We start from the raw sequence: 18,220 nt of genomic DNA on the forward strand, positions 1-18,220 counted from the left end.
TATCATTGTCTTGGCGCATAATAGCCCTAGTCGCTCATGCGCCAGAAAAACTTCAATCACTCACTCACTCACAATACACCGGACTGATCACCTTGCAGTCACGTCGTATATGTTATCTTGAAGCCAACAGGCGCCAATCCACGAGTAGTATCGTATGGGTACTGCTATGCAAATACGAGAACGATTCACGACTGAAAAAAAAAAAAAAAAATCACAAATAGGCTTTTTGTGCGTTCATAAGCACAGTGTGCGCTGGTAGCTTCACAGAACCCCTGTAGACATGCATTAGCGCTAGCCTACTTTGCACAATTGCTTGGTAAGTCGCTCGCTACCGCGTCAGTTAGCTCACTTTATCTGTTTCAGCCAATAGCGTTACAGCTAACAGCGTCAGCAGTGTCTTTCAGTGATTAATACCGCTCTCTAACGCAACATCCAGCTTGACTGCCCAAACATAAAGCGGAGCATCTTGATCGTTTATCAGACTACTTAGGAAAGAAAACTTCTGAAAAAACAAAAAAGTTATTACTTCTCACGTCACAAACTCTAGAAAACAAAGGAATCATTACACAAAGGAGGGGCCTTTTGAAGAGCTTCAATCTTCATTAAAAACTCCACTACGTAGCTCTCTTTGTTTTTTCTGAGGTTATATTTGAGCATCAACGCTCTGCCTTGTTAGGCGTAACTTCACATCCAACATTTGCCACGCGACGCGGCTGCCGCCACACGTTTGGGCAAAAGAGGAAAAAAAAAAGGCTGGAGACAATAGCATTATGGCTGTATTTAAAGTGCCACTGAGCGTCATTGCCAGCAGTGAACAAAAGAAGCTTCGGAATCCGGCTTGCAGGCAGCGTAGCGCTTAATCGCGCTATTGTTTTCCGGATGCCAGCGGAAAAGTTCCCGCACTGCATGAAAACACCAGAGGTTTGTTAGAGTTCACGCCACGCATAATGCGGATTGCCTGTATTCCGGGCGATATAGTTCCCAGTAATAAATGAGCACTGCGGGCCACGTTACAAAAACGGAAGGGTTTATCTTGCAAGGCATCACACGCTGAACAGGAGTAAACAGCGTCCGCTCAAACGGGAAAGTTTTGTTGAGCGGAAATTCGTGGAAGAACTGGATGGAGATTTGAAAACAGTGTGGAAGGGTTATCTTCTGAGAGCATTAAAAGAATGCTCCCAGGGCGGGCGTCGTTCGTTATACTTCAAGTAAGCATTTGTTCATCGTGGGAGTGACGCTTGCTTGTGGAGATTATGACTCGCAAAGAGGGTAGGGGGTTAAAGAGGGAGGCAGTGATTATAAATTTAAAGTACCTGCACCGCATTGTGAGGGATAATTACAGTTCGTGGACGCTGACGAAGTTGACTGCTAGACGGAACACACAACAGTTGTTCATGGTAAATGTAAGGGAGGAGCTGGAAGATAGCAGCAAGCGTGGAAAATGAACGCAAATTTACGGACACCAAATGAGGAAATGAACTTGAATTGAGAACCAATTGAGGAAATGAAATGCGAGATTGCACGCAGCCATATATCGAAGCTATGAAGCCATATATCGAAGCTATATCGAACCAAATGAGGAAATGAACTTGAATTGAACCAACTGAGGAAATGAAATGCGAGATTGCACGCAGCCATATATCGAAGCTGTTTTTTTTAACGCTCCTTTACAATGGCACTGTGAAAACAGCACACAGGCGTTTCGCTTCTCATATCGTCAATTTCTCAAAGAAGAAGAAATCAATCGCCATCACAATTTGACGCGATACAAAACTAAAGAACTTTCCGCCACGCCTCCGCGACAGAGACTAGCAGCGCCTTCGAGTTTCTCAGCAGGAGTTTTGCTGCGCCCAGCAGCATGCCATCACTCTTAACATCACCTCATGGCAAGATCCATTTGCAAGTTTATCGACAGTGACGGAGTAGTCGAGAGAAGCTCCGCCTGTCGAAAGTGTGCTTCCCAACACAGTGAGTGAATAATAAAGAAGTGTCCAAAGAAGCTGCTGCCAAGTGCCTATATAACTGGAACAATTTTGAGACCTGTATACGCTCATGCCGCTGTAGAGCGAAAGCCTTGTAGATATTTAAGTAGTACACTTTCATGTTTTCTACCTCGGTTTTCATGGTTGCCCCTTGAACGAATCTTTCCCGTTCTTAGGACTGTCGTGTTCCGTGTTGCTAGTTTATTTATTATCACAAATAACTTCCTGTATCTTTCAACATCGAGTCTAGTATTACGTGATGGTATTGACGCTGTAGGAAGGGGAACAGCACTCTTTTCGTTCCATATAAATCGAGTTATTACTGTGGCAACTTGATAACCATTGATTATTGGTAAGGGGGCCGGAGTGAATCGGCACCTGTAACAGCAACCCATATAATGTAACAGGGAATGTATATGACTTCTTATAATATAGGCACACATTACCCTAAAAGATTACCCTTTTCTTTCCTTATTTTTCTTTTCTTCCCCTTTTCTCCTTCTTTCTTCCCCCTTTGTTTTCTTATTTTTCTTTTCGTCCCCTTTTCTTTCCTTCCCCCTCTTTTGCCCCCTTTTGTTTGGAATAGCAAGCCGACCTTCGTCTGGCTGACCTTTCCTTTCTTTTTCTTAATAAACATATCCCCCTCCCCCCTAAAAGATGCTTCTCTTTTTACTAATAAGATATTGCTCGTCATAACTGTACCACCTGTGTCTCGCCCATTTTCCCCGTGTGTTTCACATTTTCCCTTTTACAGGACATAGCGGGGAGAAAGATGGCGCCACCCGCATTTGCAACGGAAACTTTTTTTTGCTGACTACCGCGGTGTTAGAGACGCCGTTGCGCATATAGTGCCGTTGAGAACTGAAAAGAGTGCCACATGACTGCCTGAGTCTGTTCTCTTTTGTACCGGTTCTCAGCAAGTAATGGCCGCTACAGGTGTTTCGTATAGTTCTTGCTGGAGGCAAACGCTGCGCAACGCTTCTTTTACGACGGCTCCTCATTCAAGATGGATGCACTTCAAAAATGCATTTGCCGAGCTCCTTCGAAAAATGGAGTTAAATCCGTACATCTTAGTAAATTTTTTAGCACAATGCAATATCCCTTTCACGTGGACTCGGCCATTCGGGATGCGGGAAAGCGAATGAGAAATACGCTGCGCTTCCATTTGTTCGACTTCCTTCACGTTCGCATGTGGAGGATGCGGATATTATTTTCAGTCGTCGATGGAGCTCTCCCCCCCTTTTTACGACTGGAAACTTTACGAGCGCTTCCGTCCTTCTCTCACTGCTCTATTTCCCTCTCGCAGAGGTGCACGCTTTTATTATTGTCTAGATCGGTCTCTCAGGGATTTGAAGAAAGTTTGCGTAATACCAAAAGAAGGTAGTGGCGAGGCATATAGGTGGTCGTAAGACGAAAGCGTATTTTCACTGAACGCATTGTACGAAGGAGTATGAAGAACTGCGGGTTTAAGTGAGCTTTTAAGAAGACTTAAAGCTGAAGCTAGGAAAAGTACATGTTGCAAAAGAAGACAATGCCGGAAGCTGAAGAATGCGCTCGAATGGTAGAGTCTTTTGAGTTTGATGGTGAACTAGCGAAATTTATGTGTGAGTGTTGTGATGTGAACCACCCGGGAATATGGAGATCGAAGTTTAAAGTGAACTTTCAAGATACACGATAAGGTAGAACAAAAATTCGATTTTTCATTATTCAATCTTTGTATGCTCAACATTGAGAGTATATCTGCACTGCAGCGTAAATGATGACTTACAGAAATCGCGGATTCACGACAGGGATACGCGGAGGTACACGCTGCGCGTGCTCTGAGGTGTATCGAAAAGCGGTTGTGACATTTATGATTGGTGTAGTTCATTGCGTCACGCATGCTGCAATGCCAGAGTACCGAGGAAATATTTACTATTCTACCTCTCGTAGCTAGCGAGATACGGCCCCTTGCGTATACACCCGCGTATCGAGCTCTGATATGAGAAGAGCCAGAACATCGGCCTCTCTTATTGGTTCTCGTAAGCACGTGACCCTCTAACGCGGCCGCCTCACAGGTGGTGTCACAGCATGTTGAGTTTCGCTATTAGTTATTGGTGCCGATTGTCTACGCGTCTGTTTGCTGGGAAACTCAACAACAACAACTTTATTTTCGGCCTTGGAGAGTGGGGAGTTTCATCGCAACGCTGGGAAACTCGGAATGCAGGTCATATGCAAATAACTGTCTTCTACATTTATCCTGCGTGACCAGGGGCGTTCAAGGGGCAACAACCCCTTGTTGTCCTGGTGGTGTTGAGCATCCGGTAAGATTAAGGGCAGCAGGATCTGATACACGTGTGTACAGCTTGCTGCAACGTTGACTTAAAAGCAGGGCAAGCGACACCCTAGCGGCGCTTAGCAGAAATAAACGGAGAGAAGGTTTGGACTGTTCCACTCGTATTACAGGGGTGTTCGTCATTAGCACGGCGCTCTGAAGGGTTGTTCCACGCATGCGGTTCAAAGCACCTGACTATCGACGGACACACCTGTAGCACGAGTGGGATATAGTCCAAACCTTCGCTCCCTTAATTTCTCCTAGGCGCCGCTAGGGTGTGTCTTGCCCCGCTCCGCAGGGCGAAGATGCGCTTCCGTTAGCGCAATCGTTATCTTACATATAAGAAGGAACACCGAGCAGCACTGAGGCTGATTACAGTTTCAGCACCGTAGTGAGCGTAGCTGGGTGCTCTAAAGTCCATATCTCCAACAAGAACAACAACAACAACTGCTGCCGCATGCGTGACGATGAGATGAGGTATTTCACTGCGGAATTACGATACCCTTCCTCATTTCATGTGCGTTAATATATGAGTGAAACGAGGGTGAAAAAGCTGAAACATACAAACAGGCACGCACTCATGAAATAACACGTGACAAGCGAGATGCTGCAATTGGAGAGGCACCGTAACGGTCGGGGTTAGCAGTTCATCGAGTCGACCACACGTAGTGTATAGTACGAGGGTCCGGGCCCGGAAAGTAATGCCCCACAGTTATTTTCTTCAACAATTATTTATTGAACACAATGAAAGTTACACACAAGAAATAATGATGTTTCTTCCACACTCCCTCTTTTTCTACGTAATCTCCGTCCCGTTCTATGGCCTTCCTCCAGCGAGGCACAAGGGCGTGTATGCCCTGTCGGTACCACTCCTTGTTCTGGTCACGAAGCCATTTCCGCACTGTGCGAATCACTTCTTCGTCATCCTCAAAATGTCTTCCACGAATGGCATCCTTTAATAAGAAGTTGAAGTCTGAGGGAGCTAGGTCAGGGCTGTAGGGTGGATGGGGTAACACTGTCCAACCCTGTTTAGTGACGTGTTCCGAAGTCATCAAACTTGTGTGAGGCCGAGCGTTGTCATGTTGAATCAAACATTCACCTGGGCTGTTATGGCGCCGAAGTCGCTGGAAGCGCTTCTTGAGTTTGGTTAATGTCTTCACATAAGCTTCAGAATTAATGGTGCTCCCTCTTGGCATCACATCAATGAGTACGACGCCCTCACAGTCCCAAAACACAGTGATCATGACCTTAACCTTACAATGAATTCCCATGCATGATGTTGATATTCCCATATCTCCAAGTACGACATAGTCTGTAGACTGTCCTATGTTGTGCATACTGTTTTTCACGTGGTACCTCAGAACGAAAAGCACGGCGCCCCAACGAGCGACAGAAGACGCCGCAGCATTTAATACTCGGCACCAGTTCGTAACCGATCGTGCAAACATTGGCAAACAGATGTTATACGTCATGAAGAAAAGAGCTTGAGAACCAGCAGAGCGTATGATAATACGACAGAATGGCGTAAATGCAGGCTAGTTGGTGGATAAATCAGGCTTGCCTATCATGGAATGATAATACGAGGACGGAAGAACCTCGTAGATGTAAACAATGGAAGAAATAGATGAAACGAAAACGGTGAGGTCGAGCTTACAGTCACTAAATAAGGTACGCTTCAGAGTACCGACACTCAGGCAAAAGGGTGAGCTGGAGCCGCCATGTTGTTTCCGTTTGACATCCAGCGCCATCCACTGAGCGCTCTTCGAAGTGTTGTCTTCTTCCACTGCCGAACGTCACCTTCACCTATTTCGACAGCCGAAGTAGAGGTGGGGCTGGGGGTCAAACGGAAACAACATGGCGGCTCCAACTCTCCCCTTTGGCTCAGTGTCGATACTCTGAAGCGTACCTTATTTAGTGACTCTAGTCGAGCTGTACGACAGCTTAAGGTCAGTATAGCGCAATCCAAAAAAGTCGTTTCAAATAAAGATGAACTGTTATCAGTTGGTATGCTAGCGCGGTATTCATATGGTTGAATGACCTGTTATTCTCTAAGGAGAAAATTTTTCGTCTCTGTTCAAATGGAAACCGTCGGCAATGGGGTCCCTCACATCATTATTTATTATTATATTTTTATATTAATATATAGTTTATGATCAATAAATTGATGCTATTCGACAAGAGTAAATAGGGATATTACACATGTCACCACGCAGGTAATCCTGACTTAAGTGTTGGTAAAAGGCGATGAAGATTGCCCCGGGCTGTAGCTGTGTTACATCGTGTTTAATATCCGATACAATTTGGACGCATAATAGCGTAAGGTGCACAGAGGATGTCGCGCAAACTGGGGCTGTCCAAACTCACAGCAATCACAGCGATCTGCAATACACTTACTGCTATGTACTGCTTCGCTGCTTTCATACTGTTTGAGAAAAAAAAAAGAGAGACAAAGACAGACTTTATTACTGCCTGATCGCGTTTCTTCGGTCCTTCTTACTACACTACACTAAACTAAACCTACACTAAAGTGTGGCAGGCTTAGAAACCGTCTCATCGCTACAGCAGAGAACCGGCTCCAACCATGTGACCGTGATTGCTTTTAAGTCGGGATATCTAAAACATAAAAAAAAAAAGAAAAAAGTATGGAGTGGTTGGGGAGTTTATCTGCGCCGCAGCTGCTCCGGAATCCCCAGTCATCTGTGCTCGTCTAGCCCACATTCAATTTTCATAGTCTATATACACACAAAGGAATATATATATATATATATAAAAATGCGCAGGATCTCACACCACAGACGCACACATCAAATATCTCGCCGCCAAGATATGCTAATCCTTCGCCCCACCTCCGCCCGTCCGTCCTTCCTTCCTTCCGTCGTCTCGTCTCACTGCCCCCGGAGAAATAAACATATACCAACGGCTTGATGTCTGTTTTCCTTACAATTGGTCCTATACTGGTGAAATTTGCATCGCGCCTGGGCAAAAAAAGTTCTTCTTGCGCTTTTGTTTTCGCTTTTTCTTTTTTAGTTCATTGACTTCCATCAAAGTGGAGGTTTCTTTGCTCTCGACTTTGCGTTATCCGTACTTGCGCAATGTTTGTTTTTCGTTGCTTTATTTAAGTGGTCAGTTGAGGGATATACGATAGGTTCGCGCTGATTTTTTTCTGTCCGCTGCGCACGACGAAAAGAAAATCGCGAACGACTCCCAAGTCTAGTGGAATGACGAAGAACGCTGAGGGTTGGTCATGTTTTGCTTTTGTTATGTGGAGAACAAATAAAATGGTTATCGATTTTGTGCGTACTAAAATGTGGAAATACGCATTTTGAGGAGCTAATACTCTGTAAACTTCCGATACTTTCCTCACTAGAGCTAGACTTCATAGTTGATCATGCAGAGTGTTTTTTTTTTTTCCTTACAGATTATTTATTTTAAAAAAGTATGAGAGCAGCACATATATGTCGTTTTTCCAGTTCGGTTATACGGCCAGACGGACATTCTCTCGAACAGAGTGTGTAACTACAGGGTGACTAATTACCTAAAATTTGTTAATTAACTTTTGAATTAGAGGATTTCGGGCGAAAGCGAGATAGCAGAACGGGAGACAATCCTCTTTGAAAGCCACTCCATCTTTTAAAAATCCTGATACCAGCGCGCGTGGTGAAATACCCACCTCCGAATTTCGCTATGCATCCGAGCCGAAACCGGAACCGCGCGCCTCAGGAGCGCATGACCTTCACCGACGGAGGTTTATCTGGGGCTGCAAAGCGCTCCGTCTGCCCAGCAGATCAGCACCTTCCCCAATCATCTACGCGGTTTCGAAGCACGTGGTCCTGTGACGTAGAGTGAGTGCTGTCCTCCCTCCCCTCCTAACCGGAGCGGTCTCGGGTTCGGCTCATTTTCATAGCAAAAATGCGACTATTAATATTTCAATTATTATCAATATTAATATTTCAGGGTTTCTTCTTCCTCTTTTATTTAATTTTTTTTACAGCTCTTAAGGGCTCAATTTCGTGAAGATGCTGTCCCGTACGTCGCATCGCCGAAAACCCTTCTCTCCCTTGGCGCGAGATTGAGCGAAGAAACGAGAAAATGGCGCGCAATGCAGATTTGTCATTTCGGAGAGTCACGTTGGCGTCACGTGACTCCGCGAAAAAGTTGCTGCGGCGGTTGCCGGTTCACATGTGAAGATAATAATATTAATTGGTGGCTTACGTCTCGAGACAACTGACATCATGAGCGACGCTTGCTTTCGCCCACCTGGGGATTCTTTAACGTGCCATGAAAGCTCACCACACGGCTCCCCGTATTTAACGTCCCTCGCGGAAGACGGCGTGTGTAAGCAACTTGTACCCTGCCACCAAGTTGCTGGCGTCCTCGGCCGGGTTCGAACCCGCGATCTCGGGATCAGAAGGCCAACACGCTACCGACTGAGCCACCGAGGCCGGTGACAGGCGAAGAGAAGGGCCGCGCGCGTACCGGCTTCTCGTCGCCCGCAGCAGCAACGCAGGCGGTACTGCGTGCGTGTGCGGAGGTGAATAGCGGCATTATGGGCCGTCCTAGGAAGTGTACGTACACACTCACTACACTACAGAAATGAACTTTACCGCGTAGCACACTCGTAGCTAACCATCGTCTCGAATGATATCGTTATCTTCCCTGATTTGTTGAGAACGGGAGGCGTACTCTGTTTTTGTGACAATTATGAACAGCATAAGTGTCACAAAAAAGGCGTACCCCTTCCGTTTTCAACAAATCAGGGAAGATAATCATATCATTCGACATGATGGTTGGCTACGAGCGTGCTACGCGGTGAAGTTCATTTCTGTAGTGTAGTGAGTGTGTACGTTTTTAAGAGTGCAGAAGAAGGTCTTGCTGCGAACCACAATCGACAGGGCGAACCGTTCACGTAGCGACAGGCGAGCTCAAATAAACAGCTCTGTCGCTGTCGTTGATTTGATGCCACTGTAACCTGCATCATATCTTCCAGTATGCTAAGTAGAGGTGCTTTCCCCAGACAAATAGGGAGCTTCCTGGCCAGACCTCGGTGCCAATGAACAGGTAGGGTTATCATAGCTTGCAAGCTATTCAGTGGCTCCAGGCACAGATAAAGAAAACCCTTTGTTGCCCTGGAATAGCACAGCTGCCACAGGACCGCTAAATGGAGGCGTAGAGAAAGGTCGGGGTCAAAACGAAAGAATTGTGGAAATTGCCTCCCAGCAAATTCCCAGGAAATTCCCGTGGCCCAGGGGCCAAGGAAAAAAAAAACTTTCTTCATCGCCTCCGCCTTAACGTTGCCTACACCCCGTCACTCCTGCACAAGATGGGCAGACACGGCAACGCAAACTGCGATGCCTGCGGCGCCATCGCTGACGTAGCCCACCTCCTGCTAACGTGCCCGACGTTCTAGGCGCCCCATGCCGCCCTCGCCCGACGCCTCCAAGCCTTGGGCCACCACCCCCTCTCGCTCGCTACACTCCTCGGGCCTGCCCCGCGCCCTGGGCAACGGGATGTTACCAAGGCACTCTTACCAAGGAGTACCTCAAGGCCACCGAAATGATGACCACCCTCTGAAGCACAGGCGGCAAACCTCACCGCCCGCAGCACATCGTTTTCTCTCTACAAAACTGTTCCGGACGGACCTACGCGGCTGTTGACGTTGGCGAGCCTCATAAAGCTGTCGCTTTAAAAGTACGAAAGAAAGACGGACTACCTCACAGAATCCGTCTAACAAATTTTCGTAGTTACAGCCGCACACCACTCGATTTATGGTTCAGGCGTTCATTCCATGCAAGTGTCACGAGCGCGCATCGTATTCTAATAGACCTTTGTATTGTTGACTCTATGACATGAGCCACAGAAGACTGTGTACTCATCTTCCTAAACTTTCCCTAACCATTTAGCCCGCTTGTTTGTATTGTTGACTGATTAGATGAGTCACAGAATTAGTGAGCCCATCCTCCTTAACATTTTGGCCTACTATTCTCTCTATCATTAATTTACCGATTCACTTTACTTTCCCCAACGAATTCAACAACTGGGACCAGTTCTAAAAACATGCCGTTTTGAGTCGCGCGCCCGGTGGGGCGCGCATCTTTGGAAAATCGTCTATGCCCCTCGAAGAACGGCATAATAATACTAATTCCTTTCCGCAGGCAGCGGTACCTTCGGGGCCTCCTACACCATCTGCATCTGACAAGGAGCGACGCTCCATTTGTTTCCAATGCTTACTCTATATTATTACCGAGTCCTCCCCTTTCCACTTGTCAGCAGAACGCCCCGACGGGGCGAAATTTCTGAATAGAAAGGATTATAAGGTACGTTGTATTCAACGGAAGGACTCGCGCTTGAAAACGAGATTTTCCTTTTGCGGGATTCTTGCCTAAAAGTTGAAGATGAACGCCACTCAACTTCTTTGGGGGCTCGCAATCGGAGAAGAAGGATTACAATTTCGACTGTGCGAAGCTCGCTTTTTTGATTGTATAAAATGTTCTGACAAGTGGAACTCCAAGTGCTCGTCAGTCCTTTGTGTGCCTCCGGGTGTGTGTCATATGAGAAAGTGGATATAGATGCACAGAGACGACACTAAGGCAGAAAATATTTCGTGATGCATGGCTTGTTCCTTGGTGATGTTGATGGTGAACTGAATGATGGAATAAAAATGCGCAAGCCATTCAATATGGGGGAGATACTGTTGCCTGTCCGCTACAAAGTGACACTTTAACTTGGAGAATAGGAACCAGGTCGCCTTGCATTTCACCGGACGACTTTGAGACGATTTTTAACGACCAGTTCAATAATGATCGCTCGAACAATCGTGCTCCAACTTAAGACATATACGGGTGTTTTTTTTTTTCTTTTATTCGACACATATTTTTTTTTACAAAAAAGCTGGGAGAGTATCGCTGATTCCATTTTGGCAGGCGGGTTATGCGGCCATTGCGGACATCCTGTAGGACAGTGTATGCAACTACTACTGCAAGACTAATTAGCTAAAATTTGTTAATTAACTTATTAATTATACGTTTTCTGGGAAATGCGAGATAGCAGAATTGGAGCCAGTCATTATTCAAATCCATCGTTCCTATTAAACACCGTGAGAAGCGAACGTACTTTGAGATATAAATTGCCAAATTTTGCTATGCAAATTAGGCAAAACCAGAACTGCGCACTACTCGAGCGCGGAAAGAGCGACACGCAGTCCACGTGAGAGGGTCACGTGCTTTAGAGCGATGGCGCTGATTGGTACAGGAGCTAATTTGTTGGACGCTCTCCGATCCAGAAAAGGCGGCGATCGCGTCGTTTCTGCGGTCGAAAAGTGCGTCGTTCTGGTTTCGGCTCATTATCATTGCGAAATTTGGAAAATTATATTTATTTATTTATTTATTTACAACATACTATCAGCCCAATGGCTACAACAGGAGTGGCGGCAGAACAATGATACAACGAAAAAAGAGAGAGAGAAGATACAATGCAATATAATTCTAGTCAAAAAAATCTATCTAATGCTGACATGAAAGCGTCAACGCTAACACAGTTTATCGCAAATAAAGGTAACAGGTTCCACTCGCCAATGGTACGAGGGAAAAATGAATAACGGAAGCAATCAGAGTGAAAACTGAACTCAGTGAAAAGTTTATCATGATGTGGGCGACCGACCAGCGGTTGCAGATACTTTGACCTGTCGATACTTAACATACCACTGTGAATTTTATAGAGAAATTTCAGTCGGTTCATGTCAAACCGTTTAGACATAGTTGGAATACCAGCCCTAATACGTAATCCAGAAACGGACACTGTCGAACGATACTCATTGTAGATGAAGCGCAAAGCTCTATTTTGTATTTTTTTCAATTTTCTGCATTGCGGGCTTAGTGTACCGATGCCAGACAGGGCTTGCGTACTCCACAATGGGTAAAACTAACATTTTGTATGCAATAAGTTTCGTGCCCGATGTAGCGTGTCTTAGCGACCGTTTAAGAAAACAAAGCTTTTTGAATGCTTTTTCAGCTACCATGTCCACATGTAAATTATATGACATATTTGACTCAATATAGACACCGAGGTACTTGAAATTACTGACGCGATTCAATAGGACACCATTAATAAGTTTAATTAGTTTAGAGATTAATATCTCAAGATACGTTCGCTTCTGAGGGTGTCTAATAAGGACGAGGGATTCAGATAATGTCTGACTCCAATTCTGCCATCTCGCATTTCCCGGAAAGCATCTAATTAGAAAGTTAATTAATGAATTTTAACTAAGTAGACGTCCAGCAGTCGTGTACACTGTCATGCAAGATGTCCGCCTTCCAAGGTGGCATCAGCGCTGCTCTCACAGCTTTTTTTTATAAAACGTATGTGTCGAATAAAGAAAAAAATACCCTGAAAAAGAGGCAGAATTATCATCCTGATCCTCATCATCGCCATCGTCACCTCCGTCCTTCTGGGTGACACAAGCCTGTGGTTTAGCTAACTTGCTCTATCTTGCTTGACTAAAAATGAGTCTCTCGCCGATTCTGTTTCCGGTTCATCTTGTATCTTGTTCACAATACATATTTACGCATACTAGCAATGCCAGTGCGTTATCAAAGTATTGTGGTTCACATATTGCACATCATAATATGTCTAGAACGGATATTTTCTTTCAAAGTGCGCATGCTCTTAGTGGCGAGCAAATCTTCTTCGCCCGTTTGCCTTTATAGTGCTAAAGTGTGTCGAGTAATGTATCACACTCTCTTCTGTTTCTCGTAGCCTCCAAGTGAAGAGGAGACCTACTCTAAAGTGAAGCGGGTGATTCCAACCCCAGTTCCAGCAACAAACGTGTATCAAGTGCCGCGTAAGTGCGTACTCAATTTATGACTATCTTCCCTTTATTCCACAGCAGTCTGAAAAACAGCTTCCTCGAAAAGCTGTTTTCCAGACAAGGTGAACACTAGCCGCAATCACAATGAAACGAGACAAAGAAATAATGGCTCCTCTTTTAACACTTGCAAATAATTGTTAGTCCGTCATCGAGATATGTACCTGGTCATATACTATTACACGGCTCACCCAGTGGTGTCCTATCGCCGAGGCTCCTGGTGACGGTCTTAGAAAGGCAACAGCTTCGATTCTCAGGTTCGTCGCCATGCAGTGCAGGTGAAACTGCCAAGCTGCGCGCCATTACGTAGCAGGTTATACAGGTGGCCGTTTTCATTTCAGTACGAGCGCCGTGCTTCTGTTCAAGATTGGTGGATTTTGATAAATACAGAGCCTTCGGTACGTTCCTTTTCAGCGCGATGGCACCAGGAATATGCACACTGCGTACTTTGTGAACGCATCCCCACATATCTCATGCAAAGCTTTTGCTATGAGCGCACCTCAGAACACTCAACGCGTTTGCATCTGTATGCTTTCGAGTCACAAAATAACATCACACTGCTAAAGGTATCATATTTGTGGCAACGATGTCGCTAGTGTTTCAAAAGGGATTGGTGGCCCAATAAGGTCGCAAAGCTCATTATGGGCTTTTCGCGCAATTTCGGTAAGAAGTCTATCATAACATTTTCGTCTTGCCTGTATTGCTCGAATGGCCCGCAAGGGGTCCAGAGTATTCCTTTTGTGCCTGCGCATGCGCGCAGACAGTGACGTTCTACATACGCGCGCACGCGTGTGTGTCGCTGCTGTGCTTCTCACGCAATTTGTTCATTTCTACACTCTAAGAAAAAAAGGAGTAAAATGGGAAGTAAATGCAGCTTCTAGTCCCCTAGACTGCACCCCACCCCCCAATTACTCCCCATTTTAGTCCCCTAACCCCGACGTTTACTCGCCAGGACTGCGAATTGTCACTGAACTTCGCAAATGATCTTCTTAGTGCAACAGTCTACGTATATATGTGCTCTTGGTCAATTTGATGGCATAAGGCTGTATAACCCAACCAACGTAGCAACTTTCCACCCACACAGTGTAAGAAACAGTTAGCGTTTCTGTCTTCGCAAATTGTGCCCTATGTATTCCGCAAGATTTTATATCACTCGAAATATCGCGGTTGACGGTTTGATTCCAAGTATTTTCACGCATGCACACGAATTATGTACATGGGACTCTTAGAACAGAGCGTGAGATGCAGTCTGCACTCTGTGACATTCATTTATTCCCGTGTATTGATTCTTGAAAGGGATTCTCTTTTTTTGTGGCAAGGCATTTAGTCCCCAAAAGGAGTAAACTTACTCCCTTATTTCTTGGAGTGTATGAACACTGCACCGTGCACCGGGATAAGCTGTATATCCGAAAAAAATATAGGGTTGCACTCGTTCGTGCATGTCTATGTTCGCAGGTTTTCCACATGTGGTAGGAGCACAGTTCGTCCGCTGCGTTACACGTGCTACGCCTGAAATGCTTGATGGTGAATCACAAAATTTGTCCGCCGCCGCTGCCACCACAAAAAGGCGAAAGTTCAATGAAACGTGACTTCGAATCGTTCGGGTAAAATCAGAGTTCTAAAAGTTGCTGCTCCTCCCGAAGTTTATGGAAATCTAGTGCGGCAGCACGACGGCACAGATGTTATTCAACAAGCTAAAAATTGAATGTTAGCAGATGAAGTGCCTCATCCACTACAGCGTTACAGGCTAAAAATATTGCACGTTAAACGGGGAATTACGCGATTATAGGTGTCCTTGTTGTGTACGCTTTGATTTCATCAGGAAAGACATAAACCCGTTGGAGGGCACGATAAAAAGGAAGGCTGTTATTGTCAGCAGAATAATTTACGAGCTTACACAAGCTAAAGCATTCCTAATAACTCCGCCTGCCTATTCTTCGCCTCTCTGATTTGACGTAAAAAAAATCACTCGGTATTAAGAGCACTCCCTCTTCCTGCGATCTGCTGAAGGATCAATTAATAGCATCTCAGAAAAAGCGGCGCAGGCATGAGCAACAGCAAATTACTCTTCTCGAGGTACCGCGCATGCATTTGTTTCCAGAACAGAAAATGGCACAACGATAATAAAAAAAAAAAAACGCGTGATACGTATAAGGTTCCGAAATATACGAGACTGACGAATGTATTATGGGTACTCCACAGAGGTTTGTGACCCAGGGAGGAAAACCCTGGAGCGCCGTCGGAGTGGCGGCATGGGGCGGTCGGAACGAGACCCAATCTACGGGTCTCCGTGGGCGCACAGGTTTCCCCCGCCCGCCGACTACAGGATGCCCAGGACGTCCAGTCGGTACGTCTACCGTCGCGGGGTCGTCGAAAATTGCTCGTAACTTGTCCTTATCCTTTCACTTGCGTTGCGTTATGATTGCAGACAGCTTTATAACAGCGGAGGAGGTGGTGACGACAGCGACTCGGATCGGTCGCTACAGAGAGGAATCCGAGCCCAAGCGGACGACGATGATCTGCACGAGGTCTCGGAGGCTGAGTGTGACCGAGAAATTAACAAGTACGCCTTCCTGAAAGGTAGCGTCCTTCGAACGTATAATTCTTGGGAAGTGTTTGAAATCAAGATGGCATGACAATTCAGTACGAAATTCTTCCGACTAAAAAACAAACAAACAAAGAAAAAGCTAAAATTTCGCAAAAAGTGTTGAGCTGAGTTGATATGAAAAGAAAAAGTGTCTTCAGGTTGACTACCCTTATTGTATTTAACGTAACGTACTTTTTAAGTAACGCGCGTTTTCATGTTACTCGCAGAAAATAGGTCCATATATACTACCGTACCATGGTGGAATATCTCTTATATGATGATATGAACCCACCTAGATCCCTCTGTATGTGAATGCTCGATGATATTGTGAGCTTCAACTGCACAAGAATGTCAGTCGATGGCTACATTGTCACTGAGCCATGCGTCATATACTTTGGGCCGGGCTTCCCACTTGAAGGTGGTGCAAGTGCCCACAGAAAATAGAAAACCGAAACTGTTTCGAAGCTCTCGGTCCATCCCGCGTCGTTCGTTGTGCCTTCATGAAATCCATTCATCGTTCCGCTATCCTCTCAGTTCCAGTCCCCTGTTCCTTCACGTACACTGTCAAAAACGTAGTCACGGTCAGCCCGCCTACCCTGAGTACATTCGCCAGGCAAACCACGAGACTAACCATGTGACGCCTTTATGTGACGATTAACAAACTGCGTAAGCGTCACAAAAAGCCGTACGCCTCCCGTTTACAGCGAGTCAGCGGGAGAGAACAATGTCATTCGACATGAATGGTTGGCTAGGGGCCTGTAACGCGGTCAAACTCTGACTCTACGGGAAAAGCATTGACAATAACGTGACATTGCACGAACAATAAAGGAACTGCCGTTCCTCGAATATTAAGATCCACGACCCCACACACACATTAGTAACGTCTGTGTATTTTCTCCAACTCTCAGGCGACGCTGGGCTCCGCGTCCTGATGCCACCAGTCACCGCTCGGGAAACGTCATATCTGTGATCATCCGTCCTCTAGTGCCCCCAAGGACTTTGAGCATCTGTCACAGACTATGAGATAGTGCGTCTGGCCCCGGATGTATCAACATCAGCGTGGGAATCGCACGCCCTCTAATGGTGCCCAATAGACTCATGTATCATGCGACGCGGGAAGAGGGTTATGCTACTGCGAGCTGTGTTTGTGATTTCTGCCCATGCGTTTTCGGCAAGGACGGAACCGGGACAATTTGAACAAGATGTCGTCAATCAAATAATGGGAAACGTTACTATTCTGCGTTTAAGAAGAAAATAAAAGAGTTTTTGATGTTACGAATTGATGCTTGTTTCTGGCTGCAGGGAATTATGCGGCCTTCTGAAGCTGTATATGGTACATCCAACAGGGTAGACTGCCGTCTTAGGGTATGTATAACTGATCTATTTATTTCGAAATGCCACAAGGGTTCTTATGGACATTGAATGGTGGATGACAATATGTATTACAATATGACACGATACAGCTATCAGTACAGCAGCCCAAAACAATAATAGTAAATAAATACAAAATCATATTCACAGTAATAACAGATCGTATAGACGACGAATACGGCAACTAAGGTAGCAGCTAACGAAATAATGAAAAAAAGAGTGCAGTAATATAATTAGGATATGCATATTGTTCGCAATCATATCTTTGCGAAATGAATCACGATCATTAACGGTTGCAAGTGTAGTCGGAAAATCATTCCAATCAATTACGGTGGAACAAAAGGATGATCCAGAGAACGAGCTACAAATATAAACCATTTTACTTTATCGTGATGATATCACGACATCATAGCGAGAAATGACCTGCAGGTATGGTGCGAAAATATGAACACAAGAGAGATAACCTCGGTGAGCGACGTCAACACTCCAGAAGCGTGAGAATTTGTCACTGATGCAGCAAATGAATAGCCGTTAGCTGTGAATCGGACTGCACTGTTCCGGGTGGCCGCAAGCGCCTCTGAGAAATGTGTTTGTGAGAGATCCCATGTAGCGGAAGCATATTCTAATTTCGTAAAACGCAAATACTATGTTGAAGGCTTCACATGAGAGGAGGCCGGTTCGACCCTGCATCGTATAAAACCATGAGGGTGGTTAGCGCCAGTAATGGTATGTTCAGTTCGCTTATTCCAAGTCATATTAGCAGAAAGGCGATCGCCGAGGTACAGAAGGTTGTATTATCTATTGAGAAGGTGAAAGGGAGGATACAGAAAACTCGTTGATTATTGACTGACTGATTGATTGACTGTCTTTACTTACGTTTAATTTGCTAGTTGCTTTGTTTGGTAGAGTAAATCAACCACGCTCAAAGACTCAGTAGGCAAGGCATAAATGCAATGAGTGATTAATTATTAAGCGATTACACGAGTTTTCTAAAGAAGCCGAAAAAGACTCCATGGATTCAGACTGCGCAAGAGTAGATGACATCATCGAGAGTTGGCGTCTTTCTCCTAACGACAGCGCGAGCGTCTCCGCCCTTCACCCAAAGC

At 45.4% G+C, this 18,220-nt stretch overlaps 1 protein-coding gene across 1 annotated transcript in view; it reads left to right on the plus strand.

The window, feature by feature from the left end:
• Window positions 1–17,018, plus strand: part of LOC135393807 (cell adhesion molecule Dscam1-like) — a 326,980-nt gene extending 309,962 nt beyond the window's left edge. The window contains exons 23-26 of the mRNA XM_064624088.1: window positions 13,048–13,132; window positions 15,359–15,503; window positions 15,585–15,736; window positions 16,652–17,018. Coding sequence (XP_064480158.1) covers window positions 13,048–13,132; window positions 15,359–15,503; window positions 15,585–15,736; window positions 16,652–16,713 — 444 coding nt within the window. The 3' untranslated portion in view covers window positions 16,714–17,018. The remainder of the gene's footprint in view (window positions 1–13,047; window positions 13,133–15,358; window positions 15,504–15,584; window positions 15,737–16,651) is intronic.
• The last annotated feature ends 1,202 nt before the right edge of the window (window positions 17,019–18,220 follow it).

Source organism: Ornithodoros turicata, chromosome 5, assembly GCF_037126465.1.
Source record: "Ornithodoros turicata isolate Travis chromosome 5, ASM3712646v1, whole genome shotgun sequence".
Taxonomy (NCBI): Eukaryota; Metazoa; Arthropoda; class Arachnida; order Ixodida; family Argasidae; genus Ornithodoros; species Ornithodoros turicata.